Genomic DNA, 26,304 nt, shown 5'->3' with positions numbered 1-26,304 from the left:
TATAACCTTACATTCTAGTGGAGATGCTGCTTCTGTTTATGTGTTTGTCTTCTGCAGTGTAACAAGAGTTGTTTAAGCTAACACAATATTAAGTGATAAAACAGGAATGTGGCAGATTGTTCAATAATTTATTACAGTGGTGCCCTGCTTGACGATGATAATCCGTTCCAGCGAAATCGCTGTAGAGTGAAATCGTCGTCAAGCGAAAGTAAAAAACCCATTAGAATGCATTAAAAACTGGTTAATGCGTTCTAATGGGGGAAATACCTCATCGTCCAGTGAAGATCCTCCATAGGGTGGCCATTTTCCAGTGCCTGTAAAGTGAGGAATCCGTCCTAAACACAGCGAAGAGCCGTTTTGCAACCCGCCGATCAGCCGTTTTAAAACCATTGTTAAGCAAAAAATCAGTTCCCGAAGCAGGGAACCGATCATTGTTAAGTGAAAAAACCCCTTTGAATCATCGTTTTGCGATTGCAATAGTGATAGAAAAAAGCTCATCGTAAAGCAGATTCATCATCAAGCGGGGTAATCGTCAAGCGGGGCACCACTGTACTTTACTACTTGGTTTAATGCAGTACACATTTCTGGAACACCACTCCCATTGCTCTGCAATTTTGTTTAAAAAGTGGAAACAAATTTGCTACTACCATGAACAGAAAACAAATATACAAAACATTGTTATTTAAAATATGGAACTCAGTTTATATTAAGAATTCAGAAATGCAAGCTAATCCTCACCATCATGGTCCCAGCTAATGTCAGAGCATCCACTGCCAGCAATGGACACCTAGATGTGAATTGTTGGGGAATATCTTTGCTAAAGGGCAAGTATTTTTGAAGAGTGTGGCACACACTGGCTTCACAGAGAGAGTGATATTCGCATTATACATGCACAGAAGGAAAGCCTATTTGCAAAATAGTTCAGTTTCATCTAGGTTCAGAAGAAACTACTGTGATTTTGGCAATAACAGGCAGAAACTGTTACTGTTGGGAAAAAATGCCTCAAGGAGCTTAGTATAAATTCACCACAACATATATAAAGTTATTATTTAAGAAGAACAAATTTGATATTTCCTTTCATAGAAAAGATATTTCGGTATCGTCCTACCTTTCCAATTTACTGAACACTTTTTGGAGCCAGAGATGAGTGACAGGGCTGTGTTATGGATTCTAAATTCAGTTTTAGCACTGAAATTATGACACAGCAAATCCTATAACTTTTTTTTCAAAAGCAGATCCACAATGCCCAGTGGGATTTACTCCATGATAAGTGTGCTGAGGGGTGATCAAACATCAAAATATATTAAAAGTATGACAGTTGTATAAACACAATTGCTTTGTGGCTTTGAAATCCAATTGTGTTTTTTATATTATCTCTACAGTTTCCAGGGTGTAAAGAACGTGCATAGAAGCATGTTTTGTATACTTAAGCTAGGCAGTGTTTACAGAGCAGTAGCTCTTGTTCCTGGAGGTGCTGCTTCCTGTTGTTGTAATTTCTCTGTGCTTAAAGAGGCAATATATTGCATTGGTCTGGGTGGATGGCTGGGCCAGAGTGAGACCGTGATTCATTCCTTTCTTTTCCTATAGGGAAGGGAGGATAACATAATCTAGTACAGAGTGTGATTCTAGGGAAGGAGACTGTAATGACTCAAAGAAAAATGAGATAACGTTTTGGAACAAAATGCAGCTAGGTTGAAATACCAGAACTTGTACACTGAGCCAGAAATGGTTGCATAGTAGTTAGCATGAACCCAAGTCAGCCTCTGCCAGAGCAACACTACACTCATAAGTGACTCCTCTGAGATTAAGATGAGAGTCACAGTTTAAAAAATGAATTTCTTCAAGATACCAAGTAGTTTCAGCTGCAAAGGATGAGCTATTCCTGTCCTCAAGCAGGGTGCTGGGTATTCTTCTGTCGGTTTACAGCATTCATGAAGAGATGCACATATGATGTCAACAAATCATCCATTTTGTATCCCTTGAGAGAGAAAAAAAGACAGTTAACCCTTTCTCAAAGAAAGAGTTGCAAAAGCATGAGCCTGTTTATTAGAGGGTGGAACATTTCTCAATAGTACAGGAAGACCACAATATCTGCGGGGATCAGTTCTAAGCCCCATGGCAGATACCAGTTAATAGCGGATAAATGAAGCACTTCTAGTTTCTTTGGTATGCATGCATGGTTGAAAGAGGGAGCCCTGGCCCATTCATGCCAAAGGACTGGGTTTCCTGCCCTCCTGTTCACAAGGGAGGCTTTCCCGAAAGCAGCAACTGCCCACAAATGCAGCTTTTCCATTTCACCAGAAGCTGCTTCCCTCTGAGATCTCAGGCCACGAGTGCATTTCCATTTAGTCACCTGTGTATAGCATAGTCTCTGGTTCCTTCTAGTGTCCAGTCTTGGTAATACACCTTGAGACCATGTATTTCTGGCTTTTATTTATTTTATTATTTAATTTTTTTCAGGCACAGTATAAGTGAAACCATAGGTACTGACCCTTTGGATATGGAGGTCCTACTGTGTTGGTGATGAGACTGAAACATTTTAACCCATATTCCCTTTGTTAAATTAAGTAACATATGCCCTCCTAACTTCCTAAAATCATAGATCACATATTGACCAGACAGCACAATTCACAGGTCATCTTCAATCCACATCAATAGCAATTGTGTTCTTTCCCCTCTAAACATACATACATGCTTGGGGGAGACAATAAGGCAATATAATCTTTAAGAAAAAAGAATTATCTAAGTCACTGGTCCCCAACCTTTTCCCAACTGCAGATCGGTTGGGGGGGCATGTCACCCTTGCAGGAGGCATGTCACACTCATTTGCATGGGGGAAGTGTCACGCTCACAGGGGGGGATGTTGTGCATGCATGGGTTGCACTTGCGGGATGGAGTAGGAGATCTGTATCCATGGCCCGGTCCTGCCTAGGCTGGGGACTGCTGCTGGGGACCCCTGATCCAAGTAGCATACAATCAATACAGAGGAGTTATTATTGCAGGTGGAACATGTTTACTGATAAACACATTCCTCAATATTCCGAAGATAGACAAAATTAACTGGGTTTTATTCCTTAACTATGGGGTAAAGAAGATGTAATTTTATTGCTTTTTTTCAACAAGTCAGCTGAGGCATTCACAAACCAGTCACAAAGAATGGCAAGGTCAGGCCCAAGGACACGGACAGAGGGAGGAAGCAACACTTGACTCAGTGCATTCCTAGCTGGTTACCACTTCTCCACAGAGATCTACATGTTTGCAGCTGTATTTCAACTACCATATGTCATGCAAAATGTTGTTGAAATGAATCTGAATTCAGGTCATAATAAGTCAAAAATTATTATCACCACAAAGCAATCTTTTAAACGTCTAAACCTGAGTCTCAGATCAATTCGCTTACAGAAAGACAAGAAAGGTTATACCAGTAATGACCAGACCCTTTCCCCTCTTCAGTCTTTAGTGAAACTGATGAATTCATTCACTTTCCTTACCAGAGATGTCTCGCAAAGGATTCGACTACCTCGTACCAGGTTCCCTATGGTCATGTGGAAGTATGTGCTGCCGCTGTTCCAGTTGGAGATTTTATTGAAGGGGTAAACTGTTAAGATCTCCTGCAGATGACAAACAGTGCTACATGTTACTTTTGTTAAAATTAACTGTTTGATATTTTTGTGGAAGGGGAGATTTGTAGTTCAACAGAGACTTCAAGTTGTGGATTTCCAGGAGCCAGTTCAGTGTTTGTGTTTCCTCATTTCATGCTCCCTGTCAACTTCAGCTGGTTTGAAGTAAATATGTATTTATGGAGGGCTGTCTATGACTTTCCCAGGTCAGGGTATTCCCATCTTGGAATATTTGCCCTCATAACCTTTTTTTATGAGTCAGCAGTAAATTTCCTGTTTATTTATAGTCTGGCAACATATCATGAAAACCCTTGGAAGCAAGTGCCACATAACCATCCTAATTCAGGAAGGAGTGTCTCCTTCCTAACTACACCTCTTTGTAGCATTTTTTCACCTTCCTAGTCTTTTGAAGCAGCAAGGAAAGCAACCACAGCGAAATGGCTTATGATGGAACACTCTTTTGGCCAGTATATATACCTGTCAAATACCAAGAAAAAGAAGATTCTTACCTTTGTCTTTGGATGTATTACAGAGACTCCTTGTTTGTTGATAGCAATCAACACAATGTCAGGGAAGTTTGGCTCTGAGGTTTGCTAACAAAGAGAAACAAAAAAATGGTGTTTGTTAATAAAGAGCTGCTTCTGATCACTGAGAATTTCATTGTTTACTACCTGTCACTTTCATCATACTAGTATAGGAATCATAGTGATGACCTTCACTCCATATATATATAGTCACACAGAGACATTAGATGCCAGTGCAAGACTTACTCTTTTAGTTTAAATCTGGGAAACCTTTGGCTTGCCAAATGTTTTGGCCTACATTGCCCAGAATCCATGTTGGCCATCCTGACCCAGGCTTTTGAGAGCTGAAATCCAAAAGAGCTGAAAGATGAAAGACTTCCCATCCCTGTAGTAGTTACCATTTGTGATGCCATACAAACATGCAAAGTTCTGCCAGGCACTAATGTTCACATAAGACATGGTTGGGTCTGAATCCTGGCCCTCACAGGAAACATGGTATCTGAACTGATCATGAAAATGTGCTCTCAGTAAATCACACAATTTGAAATAAGCATAAGAAAAATAGAAGAGGCTTCTGTTCTGCAGAAAGGGGCCTTCCACATCATGGTATCCAAAACATGGAAACAACAAAACTTACCTTCACTTCGAAGAAGGCAGAACCAAATGTTGGCCAATGATATATGAACTTCAAGAAGGCAATCTTGGCCTCATCCACAGTTTTCTGCTCATGTTTGTTGGAGGCAGAAATAATACCCTGTGTAAAACACATGCACATGTGTGTGGATCAAAATTGTTGTCGAGGTATTCCTAGCAAGAGCTGGTCTCACAGATTTGTCTATGGTCAGGGGGTAAGTCAAATGCTTCCAGTGGCACAGGCTATTTTGTTTTGGTAACCTCCTGTCATAAGAGTAAACAAAATGATCCCGTTTCATTATCAGAGTGAGTAGTAGGAATCTGAAACTGGTAGAAACCATGCCCTGCAACATATTCCAGGCAAAAATACAAATAAAGTACATACAATATAGTATCTGCCATTTTAAAACAACAGTGTTAATTATTGCAGAGGTCAGTAGGAAGATTCATGGACAAAACCACTGCCTGGGAGAGTGTCTTCATACCCGTTTCCATTCCTCTGCAGATGCTGTTCGGATTATGTTCTCAGGCACTAGTTCCTTTAGTATTTTGGGAATGGTTGCATGTTGCATTCGATCATTGTTGAACTGAACTTTGAATATCAGCCCAGCTAACTGGATGGCATCTTCTTTTGAGCACTTATGATAGCCTCTAAGATACTTTGGCAGTTCCTGTAAAAGTACAATTGATGAAAACTATTCAGCATGTTGATTTATTGGTCCTTTGTCTAGCATGTATGGAGAACTTGAAGAACTAGTTATTCTTCACGTCTCGAGTAAAAGTTCATAGACAGAAAATTTAAACAGATATCTAACTAGCCAAAAGCTACATATGTCCACAGGAAATTGAGGTTTGTGTCAGGAAATAATAATGTACATTTGTTTATCTTTTACACTTCCATAACAGTAAGTATGTAAGAGTGGTAAAAGTCATGAACATTTGAAATGAAAATGGCTGAAGATGTGGAATAGATTGCAGGCTTATTCAGACAGTATTAAAAACAACAACAAAAAACCCCACCAACCTACATAAAGCCTGTGATACTTGATTTCATCAGACAGTATCATCTATTTTGATCTATGCATATTGTACTATTTGTGCTATTGTGCTGGAACTATCCTTCACATTTGGTAGTAGCAATTAATACTCAGCTATGATTTGTAGAACTTTCACGGTTCTTATTATCATCAGTGGCACATGCCAAGCTCAGTCCTGTTACCTGATGGTAGTGAAAGATGCAGTCAGCCTTCAAGTCCTTCCCTGGAATCACATTTAACCATAATTTTCTCATGAAAAATATCTGGTAATTCACAGTAACAGGAACCACTAGAAAAGCACAGAGAGAGATATTTAAAAAGGGAAGTCTAGCTGTTTCTAGTCTTCCTCCACCTTCCCCAGACATGCACACAGAGACAAAGATTAATTGCACTTGCTGTATTTTATATTTGATAACTAAATCGCTTCGATTCGTATCTACTTTTCTTTAAACACACACCTTAACTGCTCCTTTGACTGATATATCAAAAAGTTAAAAGAGGGATCCCAATTCTGCACACGAAAGGAAGTACCCTTTGAGAGTGAATCTTGGGGACCTCACAGCCGTTTCCTTGTTATTTCTGGAAATAACAAGGAGTGGCTTGTTAGCATTAATGGCTGCAGACAGCACCACCTACAAGACAACATGGACTCAACACCAACCATGTGGATTCTTCACATCAGCCAGATGTGACTACAAACTGAAGAAACATCTTATGTTCACCAGGTAAAAACATTATTTGGACTTTAATTTGGCACAATTGGCTATTTCCACCTGGTGAATAAGGCAATTTATAAGCCCTAAATTTTATGTCTTTGGCCTGATTTCCCACCTGCATGGCCAAAAAGAAATCAAAGAGTAATTGGCAATCTTTTGGTCCTAAAAGAGGGGTGTAAAAATTCTAAACCATGCTGCAAGGATGCTTGAGACAGTAGAGGATTGACATAAACTCTCACAGATATGTACCAACAATTTTTGGCCTCTTGTCTATGATTTTTCTGCACTACAAAGGAGCTGTGCTAAGCATGAAGAAGGGAAATGTTCTTCACAAAAGCTTGCCATTTGATTTTTTTAGCGGTCCGATAAAAAGCATCACCCACTCTTTCTTTTGAGAGTGCTGTTTTTCTAAAGAAATCCAGTAGTCAACAAATCCATGCAGACTTACTCCATTATTTCTATATAAGTTTTTGCCCAGTAGTCACAGACAACAGATCAGCAAACAAGGATAAGCTATTATTCTGGTGGTTCACCTATGTAATTCCCATGAATAAAATATGAACGCTCAAGCAGTGACTGGTTAAACTCAACATACAGCAGTTCATCCATCCACTTCCATACCTTCTTTGGTTGGCCTGTTTTTCCGTGTCCAGTCAGTCACCTGTCTCAAGGAGTCAAAAAAGTAATCTGCCTCATTCTGGCTGATCACCTGTAAGAGACAGATTAACAGAGGTCGAACTAGTACAGAGAATCATTGCTACTATTCCCGCCGTAGTAATAGCAACTTTAAGAAGCATTGTCTAAGGAACTAGACCCACAGGATGCTGGTATGGCTTGTGTGTTATAACATGAATAATCCAGAGCAGGTATAAACATATATTCAGCAAATACTAGATTATTTTTTTAAAAATCTTCTTGCCTAATTTGGAACAACTGCATACTATGACACAGAGCTCATAGAGGAGATGTGACCACAAGCACCCATAAAAACTTCAGGTGTAGCCTTTACGCAAAATTACCTTGTCAGCAATCTTGACAAAGAGGCTGAATCCTTCCGAGGAACTCAGTTCCATTTTGCTGGCAATACTCTGGCACAGAGACCGCACTTTTGTGTTTGTTCCCACCTCGAACACCTGGAGCAAAACAGCAGGGGACAAAGTGAGCAGAAAGGGGATGGAGTACAATTGGATGATGCCCGGTATGCTAGGAGAGGGGTGTCTACTGCTTCAATTATGAGCCACAGGAGAAAATGAGCAAACTGGGGGGAGTCCATATGGAGAGGCAGCATCTCTGTGTAACTGGAGATGACTGCAGACAGCTGGAGAGAACGGTCACCTCCTGTCCCTGGGCTTTCATCAGAGGCACCTGGTTTCAAGAGAACATTGGTCTTTTCCAGCAATTCAGCTCCCCTCCAAAGAAAACAAGCTTTTTTGTTAGCCATGATGACAGCAATGCCACATTTCAAAAGAACAGGCATGTGAATTTGCTTACTTTCCTCTTTCCTTCCCAGCCCTTTTACATTTTATAGTATCTTATTACATTTTCCACGGTTGTACAATATGAAGAACAATCTCGTCAGTATTTTTAATAGTCTCACCTGCTCTGTATCATTGGGAAAGTGAACCTTATGAGAGATCTTTGTGATATTCTTCTGGATTGCCTCCACTTCCACACTATGTGGAGCCCACTTCCGACAGCCACTCCTGGAAAAGAGCAATTCAGATGGACCTCACAAAGGTGGGCATTTGCAAAGGCAGAGAAGGGAGGAGCTAGGTGCTCCCCTGCTTACAGTGGGAGAGAAACAGTAAGAAATGCCTGAATAGGCCTATAGTATTACATGTGATCACAGACAGACAGAGAGGGGGAACAAGGACACCTTTCTAGAAAGAAGATGCTACAAAATCTTGTCACTATTTACGCAAAGTAAGACATGGTCAAACTACACCTGGTATTACTGGCATTCTGTCAGGTGGGAGAGGACATTTTTCACAGCACCCACAGTAAGGAGAGGAGGCTTAACTCTTTTTGACTTCTCAGCAGCCAACGTAACAAAAAACAGAGAAAGTCTATACATAGTAATATATGTTTGTTTGTTTTTTAAAAAGGCATTGTTGCTAGCTATGCATCTGATGGCCTTTTTGGTCCAGAGACTGAAAAGAAAAAGAGAAACTAACAAGAGTGAATCATACCCATTACAAGTCAGAACTTCTGAGGTGAAATACAAGTTGCAACCTGGAATGAGGACCCCCTAATTCGGTCTCCTCAGGAAAGAAGGGTTTCTGCTATTACCTGGGTAATGAAAAATAGCCACAACAAAGAACTGACAAAGCCTTCATACCTCATCACCCTTTCAATCCTACGTCTGCAGTCCAAAGCCAGGCTCTCTTTCTGACGGGTCTCCATGAACTTCTGAGCATGTTTCAGCAATGATTTACTCGGTGGGAAAAGGCCTGTGCAGAGCCATAGCAACTGCCAACCACTGTTCACACTGTACCTGTCATTTTGACAAATAATTTCATAATCTTGAATGTAAGTAATAACATAAAATGTTCTTCAGCTGACTCAACAGACTTAGGACTCTCTCAGCCTGTGTGATCTGAGATCTGGCTGTTGATAATAGAAACAAAGGGCCAGGATCAAAAAGTGTCATTATGGTGCCACAGACCCTGCTTGTATGAGCAGTTTAGCTTTTTGGAAGCTTGCACAAAGAGATGCCCAACAGCTTCTTAAGAAGCCATCGTCTGTTTTGCCAGCCACAGCTCCCTCCCCAACCCAAGCTATGACGGCCATTGCCTTTTCAGATTCTAGAAACAGCCCAGCCCTATTCTGGCTGATGCTGGGACCTCTGCTCCTTCAAAAGCATGAGTAAGTACACTTGCTCAGCTTTCCACACCCAAAGTATTATGTAGCATTACATACTGATCTTGGCCAAGGTTTCTGCTGTCAGCAAGCTCTGGGACTCACTATGGAGCCTCTGGAATCTAGCTGCCTCTGAAGCGCTGACAGACCAATAAGCTCTGGAAATGTTTTGCCCAGATACCTGTTGCTGTTGTCTGTCAGCTGTTTCATGATCTGACAGTAGATCTCATCACGCAGAACTTCCTCCTGGATGGCTGCTACAAATATCTGGTCAGTGAGCTCCACCAGGGATCTCTCCTGCTTTGAGGGATAGTCCCCCATGTATCTCATGATAGGTGAACAAACAGATAAGGAAAGATTCATGGGGATTACATGCACTTATAAAAACAATTTAGAGCTAATTTGGAAAGCATCATATCCCTCCATTTTTAGAGAATCCCTCTACTAACTGAGCTCTTCAGTGGCAGATAGATGGTATAATTAAGACCATACTGGAAAGCAAGGACAGGCATTGCTTTTCATGACTTCTTGCTTCTTTCCAAGATGTCTTACTTATCATCATTTCACTTTCCCTATCATATTACCATTCATCACTAGATACTGAGTTGGTTCATAAATTGACCTCTCGGATTATTCAATGACCAGAATTCTGTTGCTTATTGTCATAAATTGCTCTAGATTAGGCCAAGTGAATCAAAAGAAATTTAGTGAGTCAACTCTGTAAATTCTCTCAATTCAGTTAGGCTACTCTACTGCATCTTACTACACTAAGCAACAGGATTTTGGCCAATGTTGCCAACTAGACTGATAAATTGTCTGCAGGTGACTCTCCATGTCACCAAATTCTCAATCTTCTACATCCAAATAGAGCAAACCATCTCAGAACTGTTACCAAGATATGCTACATGTAACCTCCACCGCCTCCTTGTTCATGATTTGCAAATAACATTCCTGTGTCTGGAAAAGTATCCTGTAAGTTTCTCCTGGGAAAACCATTCACTTCTGTCCCTTAAAAAATAAATTATCCTCAGCATAAAGGATATCTATAAAGGCCTGGCAAGCACATTCCCACAGGTCTAGGTTGCTCCACACTTTTTTCAGTAAGGGCTGCTTGAGGGGTTCCCGCGCGTGAGCCCACAGGTGACCACGCCCACGGGACTTGTGCAAGACAGCCTTGCTGATGGACTCCTTTTCAGGCACTCTGCATAAAAAACAAAACAGAAAAACATTGTCTCAGACTACTGCCCCACCGTATCTGCCATTCTGACCAATGCTTATCTGCATAATTAAGGCATCTTAAAGCCACATTTTAGCAAAGATAAACCACTGTCAAAAGAAAAATGAGGGCCATTCAGACAAATCCCATCAGGTTTCCTCAAGATGGTGAATTCAATTGAGCAACAAGGTCCAGAAATTAAATAAAAAGTCTTGAAAAGGATTGTCAGCAATGGGCATTTGGATAAGCAAACTAAGCAGAAAATGGCCATATCATCCAAGCACAGCCATAACTAGTCAGTCTGGTCCACTTCCCTGCCTGCTCCTACTACCTTGCAAGAGTATTGCACCATCCATGGCCATCCCTTTATTTTTCTAACAAGAAGACATTATCTTAATAAAGAATCAAGCAGGCTGGAAGACCAGCAGCTCTCAGATGGAGTCCAAACTATGGAGCCTCAAAGGAACTGAGGTGTCTGAAGGTGACTGACTGCCACTGCTTCTTCTACTAGGTCTTTGGGAGGAGGGACCTCTCTCTCTTTCTCTGTCAAACTTGCAAGATGCTGTGCAACCATCAGCCAGCAATGTCTTCCCTTTCTATTCTCACTGCAGCACCCTTCTGTATAGCAACAGAGGTTGCACCATGGAGTCCTGGATTTGGTGCCAACAGCACTCTTCCACCAGCACACCACCACTTGATTCAACAGCCTCAATCATCCTAATTGTAGGGAGGTGTCTTGACATCACCAAAAGAGTCCTCTGGCCAAGGCAAACCATAGTTTTCAGGGCTTGACAGAGGGCAAGACATTCAGGACCTGCAAAACAGGTACCTTTAAAGGAAACAAAGCCAAAGCCTGCAGCTGATGGTGGCCGTGGAGTTAAATCAGAAGACGTGGTAGGGCCCCCAGGCAGCCCACGGCTGAAGGCATGAGCACAACACCAAGCTCCTAATGAAGTTCATGGCGGCAGGGAAGGACTTCTCAGGAACAGCAGTCTCCTTGGGAGAAAAAACTTTCCTTCCAGAGAAACCAGAGGATCAAATCCTGCTCAGCTGACCAAATATCTGCAGCTGAAACATTCTTCACACTCTCTAGATTTTGCTGCCCCCAAGTCAAAGTCTTAAGTTGCCCCACCCTTGTTACAGTTCTATATCCAACAGTTTGCTCTGGCACATCTGTTTGCTCACCAACCCTTCACGCATACTCTTTATCGCGAAGGTCCTACCGCTTGAAAGGTTCCTACAAAGCTTTCACAATACACATAATACATTTGAATGATATGGATATTTAAATTGGTTATACCAACCTGGATATGGACAAATTCAGTGGGTCTGGGAGCTAATTTATTTCCCCTGGGAAACGCAGCAGGCCATCCATCCTTGCTGCTGGTGAAATTCAGTGACAAATTGTGCCACTTCATTTAAAGCAAGGATTTCAAAATGGATGTTCCTGTTTTGTCACTAAAATTTGATAGCAAACCAGTAAACCAGAGCTTGGGGGGCACTGCATGTAAGCTGTGTGTTGCCCATCTGAACCACATCTTAGAGCGAGAAAGCATCTCTGATTAACCCCATCTGGTATGGCTGTTGAGATTTATAGTCCAAGATACCTGGAGCAGACTAGTTTGATGAAAGCTTATGGACAAGGCAGAGTAGGATGCAGTAACTAATATGGGACAAATTTATTCACTATCAGCTGAAGATGCATCACATATTTTCATAAATAAGAGAAATCATACAAGCAAGAGGATGTATACCTGAAGTGCTCATAGGAGAACTCTTCAAGAGTATATGGCTTCACCTTTGCTTCCTCTTCCTCAGGTTCCTCTGCTCTAGAGTTCAGAGATGCCAACCTTCGTTGTTCAGGTGACATCATCAGCAAGCGCTGAAAAGAGATGGTCATTAGAAGACTCCATGCTTATTACCACAGGCAACATTATCAGAAATTCACCACTTAATGGGACCTGGGAGCAGGATACCTGTTTTCTGCTTCCATTATAAAGGATTACTGGATAGGTCTACACTGAGCTAATGATTCTGAAAACATTCCAAAGGGGCAAATTCCCCTCGATTTCTAGAAGTGGATCTAAGAAAGGACACCATGTGATTCAGCAAACAATTCATTTTATTCCATGTACCCAATATACTTGAAAAGCCAGATATTTTAATTGAAACAAATTTCCAGAAAGGGAATAGCGAATGAGAATGTTGAAAATAGTTTTTAAAGGAATCAGATCATAATTAAAACACAAAATAATTAATGTGCATAAATAAAATGTAAATTAAGCAATTTAGTAATTACTGAATAACTGCGCACCTTAAAAAAGTAATGATCTGTATCCCAATAAGTGTAATCTAGACATGTGGAAAAATTTGCCACATTTCATCTGTTTGATCTGGGCCTTCAACAAAACCATTCTCTCTCAAGGGCAAATAGCTATCAGAGTTTAGTTTTGCATTAAATAAGCATGTGCAAATTCTCAGTGTATTCAGTGGAGGAAAACCTTTGAGTTCAAAGTTAAAGGAGAAAATTAGACTTGAGCTAACTGAGTGGTATGGCAGTCTGCAAAGAAAGACCCAGGGTACAAGGAAATACCTGGAAGGAAATACTGATGGGGAAGCAAGAATGTTGGGGGAACACTGTCGGTATCAGATGCCTGTCACTGTAGTATGAAGCCAACAAGGACATATAGAAAAAGTAGGAGACGGTGGAGTACCAATCCTCACCACAGACAATTCCAGACTCCAGTTATTTCAAACAGGGCCCAACACATCTAATCAACATGGATGGCTGACCTCTTTAAACCACCGGAAGCCCATTTAGCTCTCTTCAGAAGCAGCTCCGTTAGAAATTTAGGAAGCACTTGGAAGCTCAGTAGGAACCTCCCCCATGTTAAAGGGCTTAGACAAGGCCTGACAACATTAACAACAGCTCCCTTGCCATATTTTTTCTTTTTTCCCTGTCACTCCATGCACATTTTTCTCCATCTTATTTTTCCAATTTTCAGCTTGTTACCCATGTTATGAAGGGATGTAGGAGGTGTCTAGGCACTGCATTATTTGCTCCTTACCAGTATTTGACTAGAAGGCTTTGTGATAGTTGGAATTATATAGATTGCCTCTCGCAACACAAGCCCAGATTTAGCTGTACGCTCATTTTGAGCCTGGATCCAGTCTTGGCTTTCTTGTCCTTTGTTTTGGTTTAAGATCAGCAAATCTCCCTTCTTAAAAGCTAGAACTGTAGGATCATCTGGTGGAGAGAACAAACATACAATCCAGGTATTACACACCAAAGAGAATATGTGCAGGAAGCTGTTTCAGGCTGAAACTACACGGTCAAATATGGTGGGATTTCCTCTGCTTCTAGAATGACTGACTTTGAAGTATTTTTAATGACCACATGACACAAAGGTTGATTTGAAACAGTACATTCCTTTTTGCTCCCAAAGTGACTTTTTTTCCTCTGCCGTTGGGGGCTTCTACTTTTTCAAGCTGGAACAATTCAAATGAGCTTTTCCCTTCATCATTATTTGTGATACATTCTTGTAAAGATAACAGGTGTGTTTGTAGGTGGTGCTTCAGCGACATAGGTAGTTAGGGTTTGATATTCAGGACTGGGGGTACACACCCCTGCATTCTTTCCTCTCCCTTGATCATCCTCTGAATTATTATTTTTTAAATCTTTCATGTAGATTAGTGCTAGATTGCTCTATCACTTTATTGCTGGATTCTTGTCATTATTATTTCTTGTATTTACACCCCATAAAAGGATTAGCAAAGATGAGAAGAAGAAATGATAGAGGGGGTATGTAGGCTGTAATGCAAATCGCATCACATTCAGTATGAAGTCCTGAATCAATCCGCAGCCCCTGCGGGAACACCAGCTGCAATCTCAAATGTAATACAGACTGCGAATTAAATTGCAACAAAGCCAGTTAAAACATGAGTCCTCTTATTTCCTCATTAACAAATTAATGATAATGATGACTATTTTGTCAAAGCGTAAATGGACTCTATGAAGAATTTGCTATAATTTATAAATAAAAAAACGCACTAGGGTGATGTGTATCAAACCATTCTTGATTATATTTCAGATGCCCTTCTTGCTACATTATTTTTCCCCCTGACATCTTCTGCTAACAGCTATTCGTATCAAGTTATGAAAGCCTTTTTTCAAATGTTTCATTAGTTCACAACAAGACAGGAAGGGTTGGGCACCTGGACCACATCTGTGGAGTGGGTGGAGGGAGAGATTATACCACTTCATGTCCAATTTGACTTCAGTTCTTTCAATAACAAAAGTTCAGGCTAACTAAATTCGGGGCAGAGTGTTTGGCTGTCCTTACCATGCTTTTGATTGCAGGGCAGGACTGATCTGGCAAAGCTGATATTTGGAAATCTCTCCATCTAGATTCTACACCTTTAAGGGCCCTCGGTTGTAATCTCTCATCAAAATGATGGTCTTTTCCAGCCTTTAACTTTTGCCTCCTTATTTACTGTAGGTTGTTTCTGCTAATAGCAACAGGCCTGCTTAGATACCTTGATGCCTATTTTCATATATTGCCACAGCATATTGAGATACTTTCTTCAATCCTTCCAGAAATGTGACCACTAGCTCTGCAATGTCAACACTGTTCACCGATGTCAAGACAAACTCTTCTGAACGCAAAGTGGTGAGGGTACAACTTTGTCCAAATGCCTTGGCTGCCCTGTGAACCACAAAGCAATTTGTTAAATGCCTCATAAAGTTGCAGAAACCCAAACACCAATACCTAAACTTCCAATCGCACCCTTCAGAGTAAGAATTCAAATATCTCTTGACTTGTTCTATAAGCAGCCATAAACCCTAAAATAAATTCTAAAATTCTCTAGGGGGGGTTTCATGAGTTAACCGAGGTTTTTCACAGCGTCCCCTTAGAAAATACATTAAAGAGAATGCACATGCTCTTCAATTAACTCTTTCCCCCTCCTACGGCAGGTTTCTCTCAAAAATATGTGCTATAGCTATTTGGTTTAAAAACTAAGCTCATGTTTATTTTCCCATGACCTATCACCTGCAACTCCCATCATCCATAAACCTCATGATTATCCTGTGGTAGCTGGGCAGGGATGGGAGTTGTAGTTCAACACCTGTAAAAGATACCACTTAATGGGAAGATGCTGTAAATGTAAAAGAAAATATTATCAGATTTAAAGTTTTCTGAATCAACATGAGTTCCAGAAGTGATCCTTGAAGAAGTCTCACTTTCCCTTTTCAGCTATTTTGGAAAACAGACAGAAGAATCTATTATGCACAAATGTTATGAACAAAAACATATATTGATTCCTAGGGACTGTGCCACTGTGTAGTGCAAATGAGCCCACAAGGACTTAACCTTCCTCAGTGCAACAGTCCTCAATACAGCTTTCCAAAGCTTCCCATTAGAACTTCTGCTGAATCTTGGCTGGGATGGATCTACCCTCTCTCTTGTTCAGTGTGTCTAAATAGAAGGCTTACCTATTTGTATGGATGCCGGTAATTTCTGGAAAAGACAGGTCTAGAAGTCTCTTTTCCGAGTCATCAAGGAAGAACACACCTTTCCAATTAACTGCCACTACGAAACGGTTCTTAGGCAGACTTGGTCCTGAAAATATAAATTTAAAAGGTAGTGTAGTTAGCATTTCCTACCACAGGTACTTAAACTTCCGAGCCTCTTACTCACACACAAGGCTTTACCATTACCTGAAAATTTGGTGACTTCAAAGAACCTAGAAAAGAGCAGAGGCCATTGAAAGCGGGCAAAATCCACCAGTTGCTCCTTGACACTCTGAGGGGGAAGTCGGTCCTGTGTATAAGAGGCCTACAATATAAAAGCAATATTCTAAATTCTAATGTGAAAATGCTATATGTCCCCTTGCCTAATCAAGGTTTAGCCTGACACCTCATCAATCAGCTGCAATTAACTATGGCAAGTTACAAAAATCTTTGCGGAAGAGGTAGCCTTCTAAGTCTGTCTTAGTCTGCACTAGCATGTCAGGAAAAACAAAACAAACATGAAAAATAAAGGAGACAAAAGGAGACCTTAAAGACTAACTGCTATATTTTAACGTGAGCTTTCGTAGACAAGTCTGAAGCTTTCATGTCTGAAGAAGTGGACTTGTTCACGAAAGTTCACATTAATACCTTATGGAAACACCAACAGGATTCTGGTCAGTATTTCAATTGCAAATATGGCATGCACTGCTATGCTGCCATATTGAAATCTACTGGGGTGCTCTGTACAGACAGAGTCGAGACTAGGACTAAGAGCAAATGGTACACCGACAACAACAAAAATCAAGCACAGTGTAAACTGTAAAAGAGGGAGGTGAGATAATCCCATTCACAACAGAGTGTAGCATGACAGGACACATCTTACATGGAATGTCCAGCTGCAGTAGCAAAACATAGGAAGAGGACAACACTGAGAACTCCCCAGCGAGCATGGTCACTGGTTGGAGACGATAATAGATTACAAGTAGGGAAAAGGAGAAAAGCTGTAGCAAAACGGATGATATAACCAAAGTGAGAAGTAAAACTAAAGAATATTAAGTGAATTGTGGAGAGAAGCAGGGTAGTTTGCCTCCATTCATCATGCCTCTCGTAGGACTTTACACAATTTGACAGTTTGTTGAAAGCTCTCAAGCATAATGAGGCATGCCTTTTCTGTTTACTCCTGAAAAGATCATTAAAGATTTAAGGTAGGTGTCTCGCTCAAACCTTTTTAATATACTCACATAGACCAAGAATATTGGTTTTGTTTTCTACAAATCATGTTGTAAAATCACCAAGAGAGCACCGTAGCACTATGGGGCACTACATAAGTCAAAACAACAACAACACCCTTCTGGAACCACCATTTTCTGTTCCAGAAAAGGGGGATGGGAAGGATTAGCATATTATGAGGAGAACTACATGACGAAGAAGTAAGAGAAAATGTTCATCCCTGCAACACTTGGATATCCACCTTGAATGCCTATATTGGAAAAGGGGTATGATAAGAATAAAACAGAACAGAATAAAATAAAATATCCATACCTTTGCATGAGCATAGGTGATGAGGCTCACCCACTTCTCTTGGGGTTTGGACTTCAGTTGCTTTGCAGGAATACATTCCTGCAGTATCTTTTGAACCAACTCATTCTGGATGGACTCCCCAAACTGGACATAGCAATATTTCGCCCCTATCTCTACCAAGTCCTCCTCCTGTAACAATGAATGAGTTCAGGCAATTTCCTGGAAGAGGCCTTCAATGAATCTCTGTCACTTTCCAGTACTGGACCAAAGAAATGAAGTATTCCTCTTGTCCCAGAAAAACTGATAGAAATGTACACCAAATAATACACAGAATACATTACTCTAATAGAACTGAACTGAAAAGGACAATAAAATAGACAGTAAAGGAAGAATCACTTGGATAAGGTACATCCTCTAGAAGCAAGTTATTATGAGTCATACCCAATGGTATCTGTCCAGCATTCAGGTCCCTTGTTCCTTGACCAAGATCTATTGGGGAGAGTTGGGGGCCTTTGCCGAATTTCTGGGGAACCATGGTGAAAATGTTGGGGGAGTGGGAGGGGGAAGGAAACCTTTGCTATGCAGGCAGAAGCCTAGTGGTGTAACATCAAATATTTCTAAATGTCTTTGGGCCCCTTTTAGTATCATAACTGAATAAGAGCACACCTTCTCACAGTGGTATTCTCCAAACCGGATGCCGCGGATGATCTGATGATAGATGAGGTCTGTGCTGACAGGATCTTCTTTGGAGTTGTGCCAAGGGGTGAAGATCTCTTTCCTAAAGTAGAGACGCCAGGGTGTGTGGCGTTCATGGCCACCCTTCTCCCTTTCTCGTTGTTCACACTGGGAAATGGCATCCATGATATGGTCCCGTCCACTGCCTAGTGAGCAAGTCTAAAAACATTGTCTGCTTTAAGGATAACTGTGATACTGTATTTGTGGAGTAAATAAGCCAATAACCATAGAAAAGTACCACTTTAATGGAATGAGCTAAGAAAGGGAGTGAAAATTGTAAAACAGTTTATGAAGAATGTAGCACTAGGAATTAACAGTCTAGTGCAGTGATGGCGAACCTATGGCACGCGTGCCACAGCTGGCATGCAGAGCTCCCTCTGCAGGCATGCGAGCCATAAGTTGCTGGATCGCTACTCCCCCCCCCCCCGCAGCCAAACCTGAGGAGGAGGCTGCAGCTGCTGTGCTGGCACCCCAACATGCTTCAGGCCAGGATCTGGAGCAGCTGGTGTTGGTGGCAGATCCAGAGTGGGGTCCTAAGGCACCTCCGTGCCTAGATTCCCCTTTCCACCACCACTTCCGCTTCTGTCGCTTGCCGCCTGCTGTTTGTTTGTTCCCCTCCAGTTTGGGCACTTGGAGTCCAAAAAGGTTTGCCGTCACTGGTCTAGTGTAAAGCAGTGCATGTAAGGGGTTGCGAAAAGGAGTTTGCTTTTTCCTTTGGGTTTTGCCTGAAAAGCTTGCACAGACTAACACAGTTACATCTTCTAAATATAAAATGAGTACACTGCCATAACAGTATGGCATACATGGATTTCAAGCAGTGACCTATGTGATAAAACATAAGCAGCTACCCACATGCATTAACTTCACAGCATTAAGTTGACATGAACACATTCAATTTATCCAAGGAAAATCCTCAAGAGAAAAAAGAAAAGTCAAAATTGTAGTGTAGAGACTGGCTTTAAGCTCTAAACATGCCTTCCTTCCCATAATATTGTGAGAGGATGGAATTTAGTTAGGGTTGGAAAGAATGCAGGAAACTGTCCTCTTGCATTTATAGGCTTAGGCCAGTCTCCAGTGATGTAATTCCTACTTCTGGATTATGTGCAAAAGGGGAGGAGGGATCCATTGCTGCTTCTGCTAATGCAGTCAGTTTCAGAACCAGTTGCACAACAAGTTGTAGAAGCGGTTGCGTGCCTAAGAACTAAATGATGGAAATATAACATGCCTCACACATCTGGAAAAACCCATGGGACAACATTGGCACACTCTTTTCCTCTGGTAATGTTACACACTGATGTCACAGCAAAAAAATAAAGCATCCAGTAGAGCGTTCAAGAAACAGTTGTCTTATTTATCCCTTGTGAAGAAACTAGGAAAACAGTGATAAAAGATGTGACACCAAGATTTTAAAGGAGTGTGTAGAGCAAATTTCGTGATGGGCAGTGATACTTCTCTCACCTTATCATACAAAGCAATGTAGAGAGAGAAGCCAAATGTATCCTTCAGATTCACTTTATCAGCTACCAGCTGGCAGATCTCTTTTGCAGTGGAAGCTGAATCTGCAGGAACTGTGATGCTGCTGCCAATCATCAGAGTCACACTGAGGGTAATGGGCATTTTACTCTTTGTTTCCTGAAAGGCAGAGTTAAAGAAGCAAATATGTCACGGAGACTGGACAATTTGAAGCACCTTTGTCATGCCATCCCTATACTACTTCTGCATGGTTCATTACACCACTGTTCACTCTCTTCACAGACTCACACCCAGCACTTTTGCATTCTTTAATGTTTTGGTGCCCCCAGGCCACAGAGAGGGTGAAAACAGAAACATTTTCTTATAATGCTCCCCACTTCTCTGACCCCCTGTTGCCAATTTCTCTGCCCATGTCTCTGTCTGCTCTTTCTACCCACTCTCCTGCCACATTCATGTCCACCAAAAGCCCCCTATGTCAAACCACACCATACAGTACAAAAAATGTATTCCAATATGGCACTACAAAATACACACACATATGAACTGAACTAAAACTGGCAGAAAGGCACAGAAACAGATCAGCTGTACTCAATATAAGCAAAAGGTCATCTGGATGTTGGGGAAAATAATGGTATGATGTGTGCACATGGCTTAAGCAGAACAAATGTCACTCTGGTGTTTAAAACAGTTTTCTTCACTTTGCTATACTTTGTAGCTGTAATGGGAATCTGAGCTCATTAAATAAGCCTTGAGCTTCCATATAAAGTATAGAAACTCTATTGATGCCCATTTGTGTGATTCTCTTCAAGTCTATCAGTACAGAAGGGAGTAATTCATAATATCTAGGTTGCTTTCCACTATTACTGCTAAGGCACTGCTTTTTTGTAATTGACTAGAAGTATAATTAAAACAGAGGTTGCAAATAGTAATTACTATTGTTCCATAGTAGTATAAGTAAAAGGGAAAAGACAATTAAGTAGAATATAGGCAATGATTACCTGTAGCTCCAGCCAACTAGGTGGTTCAGATCGTGCTCCATTCTTTGATGTGCGCCTCAGCTTTTCCAGACAATATGACGTATACCTTGGTGGTCCACCCCGAATGAAATTCTGCAGGGTCTAGTAGTATAAAGCCGAACAAGATATGAAAAAGCACACATGCTCATAACAATCTGAGGAATCTTCTAAAATGGATGAATAAAAAATGTTTACTGTCGTGTACTGGGCTGGCACAAATTTGGCCTCCATCAGGATGGGTTATGTTCTTCAAGACAAGGTAGGGATCGTGTGATCCAAAATCTTTGCATTGGTTCTGGCAATTATACCTGTCGGAATACCTCTCTCAGAAATCAGTTTTCCATCCCACCCACTCCTCTCAGTCCAGATTGTTAAAAGCTATACCAAAGGAGGTTAAAAAAAAGGAATTGTGCCTTTTTTATTGTGGGCCCTAGCCTCTGGAGTAAAATGCTGACAGAGATATGCCAGGCTTCTTCCCTCCTTGTGTTCAGAAAAGCAGTGAAAACATAATTATTTAAAACTGCCTTTAATTAAGTAAATCTCCCGGGTGCTGTCAATAACAACTTTTTAAAAAATGTATTCTAGGTTTTTACAGGGTTATTCATTTTTACCATTATAATTATTGTCTGCTGTATAGCTGTATTGTTTTTGAATGTTTTTTTTATTATTGTGGTATTGCAAGTTCTATTTTTTTGTAAGCTGCCCAGTGTAATGCTTGCCCTAATGGGCCAATATATTACTAATTAACTACAGCACTTTCTTCTTCTTCTTCTGGCCTGTCACTAACTATTGCCCAGTATTAGTTTAACTACTGCTGCCTCCACCACCACCACCACCACACCCACCGTCTCCTTCTCACTGTTCCTCCTCTTCTGTGATGGTCGTCAGTGAGTATCCAGGACAGTTTCAGTGTCCCGGAGTAAAAGAGAAAATAAAGGTTTACAATTTCAAGATGGCAAAGTAATGGGGATGAGAGGTAGAAGCTGGGTCTACTTAATCAGAATTGGGGCAACAGAAGGAGATGGCAGTAGAATTAACAGGCGTAGACCTTTGCCTCAAGCAGCTTGGCAGTCAAGACTTCTCCTTATGCCACTTCTCAGCTATTAATTAAGCAGCAATTGGCACAATCATGGACATGCTTTAAATTCAAATTAATCCAATACCTCGAAGATCATCTTAAGTTCTGTAACACTCTGGAAACAGTGGGGAATTTTCACTAGTTGTCCAGAACTCACCAGTGGGCAGCTTTCCCAAGAAGAATATGTCAAAACTGGCAATGATTAATTACTGGCAATGGTTAGTTCTGAAAACCTCTAAATAAAATTTATTGAAATATGAATTCAAAACAAGATGTCTCTTGATGGTATTAAGGTCTGAGGTTAGTGGTGGGTAAAATAAAATAGAGAGAAAGGAAATTAAGAAAAGGGAGCATACCTACCGAAAGTATTCTTCCCCCCTCCACAAAACAATCATTGGGTGAATAAATGGAGTCATTTGTTAAAGATCAGTTTAGCTACTATACTCGTACAATATCAAAACAGCTGTTTGTGGAGTTGCAAGGCATGGGTTTGCCCCAGATCTGTCAAAATTGGCATAAGCACTAGTAACATTTAAACACAACAGCTTTCCCCAGGAGTTTGAATTGTGGTGCTGGAGGAGACTCTTGAGAGTCCCCTGGACTGCAAAGAGAACAAACCTATCAATTCTAAATGAAATCAACCCCGAGTGCTCACTGGAAGGACAGATCCTGAAGCTGAGGCTCCAATACTTTGGCCATCTCATGAGAAGAGAGGACTCCCTGGAAAAGACCTTGATGTTGGGAAAATGTGAAGGCAAGAGGAGAAGGGGACGACCGAGGATGAGATGGTTGGACAGTGTCATCGAGGCAACCAACATGAATCTGACACAACTCCGGGAGGCAGTGGAAGATAGAAGGGCCTGGCGTGCTCTGGTCCATGGGGTCACGAAGAGTCGGGCACGACTAAATGACTAAACGAAATGAAACAACTGTAATATAGGTACCTTCTCAAACTTCTCGGAAGGAGGGAAGGAACCAAGACAGAGGGACAGCAAGATCCAACCTCTATGGTAACTATTCCTATTGTTATTCCCAGTGAGTTGCTTGCAAATCTGACAATAAATTTCATCTCTGTAAAAGAAAGAAAAAATGATTGTTTTCATCTGCCATCTCTCTCTCTCTCTCTCTCTCTCTCTCTCTATCTATCTATCTATCTCCTCACCTTTCTCCTGATAAACACTTACACGACTTTTAAACTGTTACGTAAATTTCCCAAACATTACTTGGATTATATTGGCTTTTTGTGTCCAAATAATTCATATTCTATCTGTAGACTGGACCAACTCAATGGTTATTTTTAGTCAAGACTTAACATGCAGTAGCCATGTCTCATTAACATCTTATTCATGCAGTTTTACAAAGGGCCCTCCATACAAGCCTCTCACATTTTCCCACTGCTTCTGCTGTCTTTTTTCTTATGGCAGAAACCCATTACAGAACGAAAGAGCAGAATAACAATGCACTTTAGGGTGCATCCAGATGGGGGAAGTTGGAGTGATCTGGTTTGCGCTTAAAAGATTCTTAAGTTTATTGTGATCTACTGTATTTTATCTCTCACTTCTGTTAACACCGATTGACTTTTTTTTTCTCCTGTGAAATGGTCCAGACAGGTCTCTGCATTACTCCAATGTGTCCCCCTTTCGATTAATGACACCTCCCTTCCCACCCACTTCCCTGTGGCAACTTTCTTTTTTGTTGTTTTTAAATAAGTGGCATAGCGAAACAGCAATACATCTACCTAGCATGGTGCACACAATACTATCAAGACATCCCTTGTTTATCTCAACTCCTCTGTAAATTTCATTTATTCAATGGGCCTGCTGTAGTTTTAACTTGCTACTGGATTTCAGCCAGTGACTATATGCTCTGGTAAGACAAAGCGGCATTTTGACATTATAGAATAGCTTAGTGAAATGGGAGGCTTCTCTTTCATACTAGATTAATACCTAATGTTGGGACGTGCAATAGCATTGCAAATGATCACATGCACTTTTTCAAGGTTAGACATAGGTCTCTCTGAAACCATGCTATCCTCCCGAAACACACGTTCCCCATTTGTTAGCTGGCTTGCCACCTAAAATGAAGAAGAAAAACATTTATTCTCACTTGCATAACGATAATTTTTTTAAAAAATGCATGCACAACTTCACAGGAAATATTTACATGGGTGCATTCTAAATTGTGGCCCTCTGGATCTTTCTGGCCTACCACTCCCATCAACACTAGCCAGTATTGCCAATAATGAGGAAATATGGGAGATACATCCAAAACTGAGGGCCACAATTTAATGTACTCATACAAATGTTTCCTATGAAGTACAGTTGCTATAAATATGTATTATACATATTAGTTCACATGCAATGTCTGTTTATAAGCAAAACATTAACAAACCAGCTTGTTCTGTCTAGGTACTTTGTGGAAACCCCATACAAGCAATAGGAACTTACAGCACCATGCATTCGCATAGACAGCAATGTAATGTGTGAGGAAAGGACTCTATTTTTATAACTGTATTCACAATATCTGCATTTCTTACTTTTCTTTATTTTTTTGTTTTGTTTTATTGTTTGAAAAAAAATTGTGGAGACTTGGATACACATGGACATGTCACGTTAAATGTAACATAAACATACGGTATGTTAGGGAATGCCTATAGGAACCTTCTGTTCTACCAAAAATATAATATCTCACCTTCAAATAAGCCACATACTGGACACTTTCTTTAGGGTATCACAATGCTAGATAGGGTAGTTAATGGTAGGGGGAACTGACACTACAGTGCAGATTCTGACTAAGATGTTACTTGAACGTCCCTTGCAGCTACTAGAGGAACAGCAGCCCCCATTTTGTGCAAACCGTTTTGTCACATCCATCCTGCAACCTTTCAGATATGCAAAGAAGCCTGAGAGGGAACGTTCTTGACTGACTTTCCTTTTGGTGCCCAATGTGTCATCTTCATTACTATCCTTTTCTTCACATCAGGCACTTCATTTTCATATGTCTTTGCTGGTTATCCTTTCATCCTGTGATGAATCACATTTCATATGCTTCTATCCTTTTTATAGGATTAGTTCTACCTTTTTTAAAACACAGAATTGAAGACCAGCATTACTTGTTTTAGTATTCATTTTCTTCTTTTATAATGCAAATATTCAGACCCATATCCCATTCTTTTTCCCTACTGTAATATATTTATTTAACTGGATTATTACATTGGATCTAGCTTCCTATTTGCATGTTCATGGGTTAAACGGAACCCTCAATTCAGCATTTGAGGGAAAGGGCGATGGGCTAATTGCTGGCAACATTGTTGATTGTCAACTCTGTACAACTCTGATCAGCAAGAAAAGCTTTGTCTGATTCTTGGCTGACCTAACAGCTGGGCATTGGAGCATGGTCACTACAATCATCACAAGGACAAAACCTACCTTTCCAGTTAGCTTGGAATTGTGCTTTAGTTTCACAGATGAAATTACCTTGGAGAACTTGTTATCTTTTCTGTTGTCCATCTAGATACAAAAGTTTATTAGAAAGTTTTCAGTTGATCCCCAAAACATGGTGGCAATGGCGACATCAAAGAATACTCATTAAGAAACGAAGCAGGAAACTGTGCGAAGCAAAACACTACACACTAAAAACCCTTTTCTCAAGTTTCAAGCACTGCTTTCTGGGAAGTGCTAAGCTGCTAGTGTAGAACAGTACTGTTCTTTGCTCACAATGCATAATGCTCATAAATCAAGAAAAAGCACTGCCTATCTTGATCGCACAACAGAAGATAAATTGTTGGACAAAGTTATAGTCATTAGAAGACTTGTTCACAACTCTGGCAAACATTCAAATGTCTTCATAAAGCAAAAGTAGTCACGTTGAAAGTGTAAAATTGGTCTGGTAAATTCAACAATAACTGCCTAGATTTATCAGAAACACACTCTAAAATGTGAGGGGGCATTTTGGAAGATTTCCAGATGAAAGATTTATGGTAGTTGGAACAAACCTACCTTCCTATTTTGAGCAAAACTAGTTTTTTCTCCAGTTAGCAAAGTATTTACAGAAACCATGATTATAAGCCTGCTCTCTCTGTAATTTGAATTTATACCAATGAGAGAAGAATGTGGGTCATACCAGTAGAGTGCGGACTCTAAAAACACTAGATGCCTGCCAGAGCTATAAATCATGTTCTGAGTAATGTTACTGGAATGTAATATTTGCTTTTTTTTAATCCACAGAGTCCTAATGAACTATGACCCAGTTTCCTCCCAACCCAAAAGGCTTACAATTAACAATGGAGCAATCACAGACAACTAGCCTGTCCCCATTAATTATACTAATTCAAGTCTGCAACCCCTAATTGCAGGAAGTTAACA

General features: G+C 40.7%; 1 protein-coding gene across 6 annotated transcripts in view; it reads right to left on the bottom strand.

Annotated features, from left to right (window-relative positions):
* The window catches only part of MYO7B (myosin VIIB), a 77,174-nt gene that overhangs the window by 10,770 nt on the left and 40,100 nt on the right, over positions 1–26,304 (bottom strand). For 4 of the 6 annotated variants that reach the window (XM_078389358.1, XM_020787474.3, XM_078389360.1 and 1 more), the window contains 24 exons: positions 25,369–25,449; positions 23,887–24,014; positions 22,885–23,011; positions 20,845–20,964; positions 19,832–20,005; positions 18,305–18,532; positions 17,660–17,827; positions 16,325–16,442; positions 16,100–16,226; positions 15,142–15,311; positions 13,674–13,852; positions 12,360–12,487; positions 10,433–10,590; positions 9,571–9,724; positions 8,869–9,024; positions 8,128–8,233; positions 7,550–7,663; positions 7,152–7,239; positions 5,997–6,103; positions 5,263–5,448; positions 4,782–4,898; positions 4,130–4,213; positions 3,492–3,611; positions 676–1,978 (listed from right to left, as the gene is read on the bottom strand). In XM_078389358.1, the coding sequence (XP_078245484.1) occupies positions 1,889–1,978; positions 3,492–3,611; positions 4,130–4,213; positions 4,782–4,898; positions 5,263–5,448; positions 5,997–6,103; positions 7,152–7,239; positions 7,550–7,663; positions 8,128–8,233; positions 8,869–9,024; positions 9,571–9,724; positions 10,433–10,590; positions 12,360–12,487; positions 13,674–13,852; positions 15,142–15,311; positions 16,100–16,226; positions 16,325–16,442; positions 17,660–17,827; positions 18,305–18,532; positions 19,832–20,005; positions 20,845–20,964; positions 22,885–23,011; positions 23,887–24,014; positions 25,369–25,449 (3,228 nt within the window). In that variant the 3' untranslated portion in view covers positions 676–1,888. Of the gene's footprint in view, positions 1–675; positions 1,979–3,491; positions 3,612–4,129; positions 4,214–4,781; positions 4,899–5,262; positions 5,449–5,996; positions 6,104–7,151; positions 7,240–7,549; positions 7,664–8,127; positions 8,234–8,868; positions 9,025–9,570; positions 9,725–10,432; positions 10,591–12,359; positions 12,488–13,673; positions 13,853–15,141; positions 15,312–16,099; positions 16,227–16,324; positions 16,443–17,659; positions 17,828–18,304; positions 18,533–19,831; positions 20,006–20,844; positions 20,965–22,884; positions 23,012–23,886; positions 24,015–25,368; positions 25,450–26,304 lie in introns of those variants that run through there. The other 2 variants (XM_078389357.1, XM_078389359.1) reach the window with 2 other exon arrangements.

This window comes from Pogona vitticeps, chromosome 3 (genome assembly GCF_051106095.1).
Source record: "Pogona vitticeps strain Pit_001003342236 chromosome 3, PviZW2.1, whole genome shotgun sequence".
Lineage (NCBI taxonomy): Eukaryota > Metazoa > Chordata > Lepidosauria > Squamata > Agamidae > Pogona > Pogona vitticeps.
The sequence above is the reverse complement of the archived record's forward strand: the minus strand, read 5'-3'. Positions and strand labels throughout refer to the sequence as shown.